General features: G+C 49.6%; 2 protein-coding genes across 17 annotated transcripts; one reads left to right on the forward strand and one right to left on the reverse strand.

The window, feature by feature from the left end:
- Positions 1-290: 290 nt before the first annotated feature.
- On the forward strand, positions 291-5,217 carry PPTG_13304. 2 transcript variants are annotated; one of them, XM_008908883.1, is made up of 4 exons: positions 291-448; positions 514-2,917; positions 2,986-4,259; positions 4,341-5,217. In XM_008908883.1, the coding sequence occupies exons 2-3, from the start codon at positions 788-790 to the stop codon at positions 3,079-3,081; spliced, it is 2,226 nt and encodes a 741-aa protein (XP_008907131.1). In that variant the 5' UTR covers positions 291-448; positions 514-787; the 3' UTR covers positions 3,082-4,259; positions 4,341-5,217. The 2 variants fall into 2 exon arrangements, with proteins under 2 accessions (XP_008907131.1, XP_008907130.1); XM_008908882.1 differs by having other exon boundaries at positions 2,986-5,217.
- PPTG_13305 (hypothetical protein) lies at positions 3,049-5,964 on the reverse strand. 15 transcript variants are annotated; one of them, XM_008908884.1, is made up of 10 exons: positions 5,697-5,964; positions 5,536-5,609; positions 5,199-5,457; positions 5,079-5,128; positions 4,851-5,009; positions 4,690-4,788; positions 4,556-4,629; positions 4,364-4,483; positions 3,481-4,300; positions 3,049-3,417 (listed from the first exon to the last, which is right to left on the reverse strand). In XM_008908884.1, the coding sequence occupies exons 1-10, from the start codon at positions 5,887-5,889 to the stop codon at positions 3,202-3,204; spliced, it is 2,064 nt and encodes a 687-aa protein (XP_008907132.1). In that variant the 5' UTR covers positions 5,890-5,964; the 3' UTR covers positions 3,049-3,201. The 15 variants fall into 15 exon arrangements, with proteins under 15 accessions (XP_008907132.1, XP_008907134.1, XP_008907133.1 ...); XM_008908887.1 differs by having other exon boundaries at positions 3,053-3,417; positions 5,536-5,661; positions 5,723-5,952; XM_008908888.1 differs by having other exon boundaries at positions 3,053-3,417; positions 5,532-5,661; positions 5,723-5,952.
- Positions 5,965-6,137: the final 173 nt, after the last annotated feature.

The following is a 6,137-nucleotide window of genomic DNA, read 5'->3' on the forward strand; positions in this document are numbered from 1 at the left end:
TCTACCTCTCGATCGATAGACGACACTGCCATGTAGCTGCTCAGAGCGACGCTGCAGATGAAAGCATTGATGAACGCGTAGTATTTACAGCGCCGAGCGACGAACTGAAGCGTGGAGATGGCGAATAAAGACGACTTCATCAGATGTTGGACAATTGCGCAGTGGCAAAAATGACAGGCGCACAATCTTCAGAGAGCAGTAGGTTATGGGTACCGTAAGCCACACGCTTACGTCACGAAACTGAATCTAGCCGACGCATTGACACGCTTCAACATGTCATTCGCGAAACACGGATCGTCATCGTCGTTCTCTTCAGACTTAATGGTTTTTGTGCTCGCAATGCAGTCCCCACCCTTGGGAGATTGGGAATCCACTGATTGTCACAACTGCAGGCTTTGACCCAGTGGATCAAGTTGAACTCAGGAAGAAATACCAGTACGCGATGCAGGTTAGTGCTACTTGGCTCGCGTATGAACTGCAGCTAAGCCGAGCCGATTTATGTGTCTCTAGCAGCATACGATCAACCTTGATCAAAAACAGCGGAACCTTGGCAGTGCATCGCATTTCAACTTATATTTGTGTCCTCCACACTAAACTTCAAATTAAGTTCGCAATTTTTCTTAAGTTCGCATAAGTTCTCAGAAAGAAGGCTCTCCAGCATCGCGATCCGTCACCTCGCCGTCTTCCTCTTATCGCCCCCAGCATCTTCTGGACTCTCACAACCTGTACACTTTTTTCTCCATCATTTTCTGTCTCTTTCCATATCATTTTCGCTCTTTGCTTCGCAATGAATGAGTCGCTTCTCGCCGCCAACAACGACCATCTCGCTCATGCCGAAGAGGAAGACGAATTACTCTGGAACGAGCTTAAGGACGACCACCGTGCGCCCCCTTTTGGCGGAACAAGTCGTCCAGACTCAGCTCTAGGCGGCCACGCCGGCAGTTCGTCCACGGGAGTCCCACAGCTGCCGTCACTGCGTGTCAACGTGCATCTTCCCGCTATCTCGACGCTATTCCGAGAGGTGCTGGACACAGCCAAGTCGGCACTTCCCGGTGGTCAACGCCGATCTAATGGACAGGGAGAAGCTCCAACCAGCGGCCGCATGTCACCCGTGCCCGACCGCTACGGAAACGTAGCCAATCTGGACGCGTTCCTCATCACACTATACAATTACTACTACCACAAGGGCTTCTGGAGCATTGTGGTAGTAGAACTGGTGAGTCTAGTGACCGGACTGTTCAGTGTGGTGCTTTCAAGCTTCCTTCTCGGCTGTGTGCAGTGGGGGCCGCTGCTAGAATGTCATAGACACCCCGAGAGTGGAGGTTGTGCACAGGAGATGGAGAAGTACATCACATGCCGAGCTGATAACAACGGGCTCTTGGGGCTCATTGGAGCGTTCTACTTTGCCATGTTCTTGGTATATTGGATCTCAAGAGCTTTCCAGCTAATAGGGACACTGAGAGACACTCAAGAGATGGAGGTTTTCTACAAGGAACGGCTCCATATTGACGAACGACAAGTGCAGACCATCACGTGGGACGAAGTGGTGACCAGAGTACTGGATTTAGTGAACGGAGCCAATGCTCCAGTGAACATGCGGCAATTGTCGTCGTTCAAGCTACAGATTGACCCAGCACTGCTGTCGTCTCCCCATGATTTTGCCCGACGCATCATGCGACGTGATAATTACCTCATTGCCTTCATGAATCACTCGCTATTCCAGAGCAAGAACTTGCTGCCGACGTCGCTGCAGTTCCTGTCAACATCGCACATCATGTGCTCGAGGAACTTGGAGGCCAATCTGAATATCTGTCTACTGGATCAAATGTTCGACGCCGAGTTGAATCTGGCTCCGTCGGTGATTCACAACGTGGAGATGCTCAAGAAACGCTTCGTGATCGCAGGAGTGCTCAACTTCGTGCTAGCTCCCTTTATCCTGCTGTATCGTCTGTCGCGTTTCTTCTTTCTAGCGGCGCAGGAGTGGCAAACGAACCACGTGTACTACTTCGGCACACGTCGCTGGTCGGCGTATGCTGTTTGGCGGTTCCGAGAGTACAACGAGCTCCCTCATGTTCTCGATGCACGGATGGCACGTTCGTACTCGCTAGCAGACCGTTATCTAGGCATGTTTCCCGCCGGTGCACTGGCAATTATCGCTGGAGGCGTGTCATTCTGTGCGAGCTCGTTGATGGCTGTTCTACTTCTCGTGAGTCTGTTGGAAGAGTCGGTGCTGCTCCAAACTACACTATTTGGTCATGAATTGCTGTGGTATTTGACCATTTCGACGGGTGTGTTCGCGTTATCGCGTTCCTTTACGACGTCTGCGTCTCCGTTCCTGGTCAACGGGGATTGTGAAGAAGCGATGATGCAGGTCTCTGCTGAAACGCACTACTTTCCGAAGGAATGGCGGGGCCAGTGTCATTCGTTCGAGGTGCGAGACGCGTTCACGGTACTGTTCCCTTACAAAGCCGTGCTTTTCGCGGAGGAATGCGTGTCGGTCTTGTTGGCTCCGTATATCTTGTGTGTCTCGCTTCCACGACTTGCCCGCGAGATCTTGCTCTTCCTGCGGTCACATTCGCTCGTGCATCCTAGTACTGGAGCTGTTTGCCGGTTCGCGGAGTTCGACTTTAAGGAGTACGGTAACGACGCCAAGATGGAGAGCTCGTTTATTAACTTCAAGCAGAACCACCCGAAATGGGTCGGTGCTCGTGAAGGAGAGGCACTTATGCAACGTCTGGGCAAGCTGAAGGAAGAAGAGATGGAGAAGTCGATGAGGATGGGAGACACTATGATGTACAGCAGCCACATGTCGATGTCGCAGCAGCTTATGCAGTCTCAAGCTATCCAGAACGCGATGGGTGGCGGACGTATGAGCGGATACATGCCGCAGGACAACGAGTTCTACTGGTTGGAGAAGGTATGCCACGTCTGATTGGTAGCTGGTGATTGGTGTACTTACGCTTATGTTGTGTTTGTATTCTTTAGCTGCATCAGCAAGGCAGGCTGGGCGAATTGGATCTGGAAGGCATGAAAGGCAACCCTGCTGACAGTATTTCTATCTCGAGTCTTGGCTCTCCGTGAAGTGCCAGACAAGTAAAGTATATTCATGTTTGCATTGCAATAATGGAATGACGTGCATGGCACACACGAAAAAATCTTCCTGCTTGCTTTCGCACAGGTTTGAACTTGATTTAGTATCGGTTACGAGCATTGAAGCAGGGTGTCGAACAAACGGTATCGAACAGCAGTTCCTGGGCAGACAGACCGCCCAGATGGCAACGACACGGAGTATGACTTGATACACCAATGGAAGGCGTTGGATGCTTTCAACAGAGCAGCGAAGCGCTTTTCCAGCAACGTTTTGGAGCTTGTACTACTGCTGAGATCACATGGAGGGATGCCGTGAAGAAAATGTTCCTATGAGCAGAAAGACAAGCAGGTTTAGCACTGTCACATCTGTTGCTGTAGGTGCTGACTTACCGCGTCTTTGCCGTACACAATTATGCTCAAGGACTCGCTTCCTTCTTCGACAGTCAACGCGAACGAATAAATGAATTCGTCACTATTGCCAGACTTGGGTTTGCAGATCTTTTCGATGTCGTTAGGCCAAATGCTGCGGACACGAGCCCAGCAGTGGAACTTCCGAGGGGTTTGAGGAGAACTGAGGATCTCACGCAAAGGAGTCACAGGGATATTTTTCCGGATACGATCGGGAATCACCGTGACAACTTGCTCTGGACTGACACGGTTCTCCGTTGGGGAACAAGTACGGAGCTGGTCATTGTTGGCTGTTATGCTTGAGTTCGGCGTGCCCATCAATGAACAACGTCGCCGTACGTCCAACGCGAAGTCCGGCATCAACACGAAAGACGATACCTCCCGGAACCGCAGGATTTCTCTTCCTCCAGGAGCAATTACAGCTCCGGGTATAGGCTCGTCTACTCCGACTGCCAAATTGCGAAAACGACACCAGTTCTTGAGCATTCCATCGACGAAGCACATTTCACGCACGACAAGCCAGCAGGATGACATGATCACTTCTTTGAGTAGTCCGTATGGGGGGACTGCAACGCCTTTGTCCTGTAATGCACGCACCAGAACTTGATCCGATTCCTCTGCGCTGCCTGAACCATCCCAAACTGTTAACCGTACGGGCTCGTCGCAATCATCCACATTCAGGACGCGGACCACAAGGTCAATAAATCCCTCTGCAAACTTCAATTCGGATAGAAGCTTGGGGGCAAGAGAGCATCCCTGAGGTAAAGTATCATCCTCGGCTAAACTTTTCCGTGCCCATTTCCTACATTTGACTCACAGAAGGTCAATAAATCAACCAAAAGCGTATCAAGTGAACGCAACGTACAGGAGTTTACGGGTTCGCAGTTCGTCGGAGGACTCGAATGTCCAGGTATCGGAGTTCGTCACTTGCTCAAGCGAACCATTTGCCTTCTCTCGCAGAACAAGATGCCGTGTTGCGCGGGATCTGCGCACATAAAGTCGTTGTTAGTGAATACTTTGAGATTCCAGCACGGTGACGGTACTTCTGACAACTTACAAGCTAAGACCTTGAATTCTGTCTTGGTATTGCTGAATTTTTACTTTGTGAAAGCGAATGATGTCGCCAACAAACTACACCATAACAGGTAAGTTTCCAACAGCTCACAATGTTGGAGATGCATGCTAGTATACCTTAATCTTCGGTATCTTCTCGATCGTCGGGTAGAAAATGTTGACCTGGATCGCTGCTGCGCGCGTAGGACAGCTCTCATCCGTCACACTCACAGTCATCTACACAAGTTAGCGTAACAAACCAATGCAGTTCTTCCTGATGCCACAGACAACCGACTTACACAGAAATCACGTCCGCTGGTTTTCTTGGGAAGTGTCATGTTGACGACAACCCCGTAGATGTCAGCAAATCCGTCTACCAACTCGGAAAGGGGCGAGTACCGATACGCTGGCGATGTCATTCTCGCGACCTCAAGTGTACGTTTTCCATGATTGGGTTTCTGTTCCACATAAAATACACTTGGTTAGCCCAAAAACGTTCTGGTTTAACTTTGTTATCCGAGTAATACCTTTCTCGGTGGTGCCTGTGCTTGAATAAGGGTTTGTCTCGCTGGGGTGGCTTCACCACGACACATCTTGTCAGTCACAACAAGTAATTCTAATTTCTGCATTAAAAAACTGTTGCGTACCAGAATGTAGATCTCTCGTTGTAATTGTTTTGGATGGAAGATACCGCAATTGATCTGAGTCGGGCAGTCGTTGTGGTTCCTCGTACGCGACCTCAATGTGCAAGCTATGCGGAAAATTAAACAACCGTGGTTTTCTGTTGAGCGTTTTCTTCAGCACATTTCTCTCCGCGACAACGACACACTGCATCCGCTCTTCCGTTTCAGCTCCAGCCTCCCACTCCAATGCCACAAGTCCACGTCCTTTGACCCGAAGCTTGTACTGTATCACAAACAGTTATTTGCATAAATATTACTTTATCTGTTGGATGTTCACAAAGAGAAGTTCTTTAATACTTGCATGGCGTTTCAGGAACTGCATCTTGGTCGCCCAGTTATCGTAGAAAAACACCAGACACGACTCGAACGTCCTGTGTGTTCTGCCACTGAGAAGGTTAAGGACAGCTTCAAATAAAAAACTAAATACCTTTGAAATAAAAATAAGTTAAGTAAAAAGGATATTGTTTTCGACAATAATCGCCACCAACCGCGCCGCGTCCGGTCCGCACGGCCCCACGCCCGGACCAAACATTCCCAGTTCTCCACCGCCAGGAGATGCTGTAGAAACATGGCCAGATGCTGAGCGCATCGACTGCAACGGATACGCTCGCTTGATTGAGCCGTTGACAACACGCTCGCCGCCGACAAGTTCCATCCCATGAAAAAATGGCGCCAAATACACGTATTTCGTATACAAAATATTTATTCGATTTGACAGTAATTCTTGAAGTGGACACAGCAGGTTTTGAAGTGGACAAAAGGACCATTTACAGAAAAGCAATGATATGTACAATTTTTTACAGATTACCTAGCGGCGACGGCGCTCCTCGTACTCTGCCTGGATCTCCTCGTTGGTCTTGCCAGCAGTCTCCGGCACCAGCTTGAGTGACAGCACGTAGAAGA

The sequence above is a fragment of the Phytophthora parasitica genome, assembly GCF_000247585.1.
Source record: "Phytophthora parasitica INRA-310 unplaced genomic scaffold supercont2.32, whole genome shotgun sequence".
NCBI lineage: Eukaryota > Oomycota > Peronosporomycetes > Peronosporales > Peronosporaceae > Phytophthora > Phytophthora nicotianae.

Bases quoted from the DNA above. Each gene is read 5' to 3' on its own strand.
- PPTG_13304 (XM_008908882.1), top strand. From the start codon at position 788: ATGAATGAGTCGCTTCTCGCCGCCAACAACGACCATCTCGCTCATGCC. The intron at 2,918-2,985 runs GTATGCCACGTC...TGTATTCTTTAG, and splicing joins AGTTCTACTGGTTGGAGAAG to CTGCATCAGCAAGGCAGGCT.
- PPTG_13305 (XM_008908884.1), bottom strand. From the start codon at position 5,889: ATGGAACTTGTCGGCGGCGAGCGTGTTGTCAACGGCTCAATCAAGCGA. The intron at 4,630-4,689 runs GTATACTAGCAT...GTTATGGTGTAG, and splicing joins AGAAGATACCGAAGATTAAG to TTTGTTGGCGACATCATTCG. The intron at 3,418-3,480 runs GTAAGTCAGCAC...TTCTGCTCATAG, and splicing joins TTGTGTACGGCAAAGACGCG to GAACATTTTCTTCACGGCAT.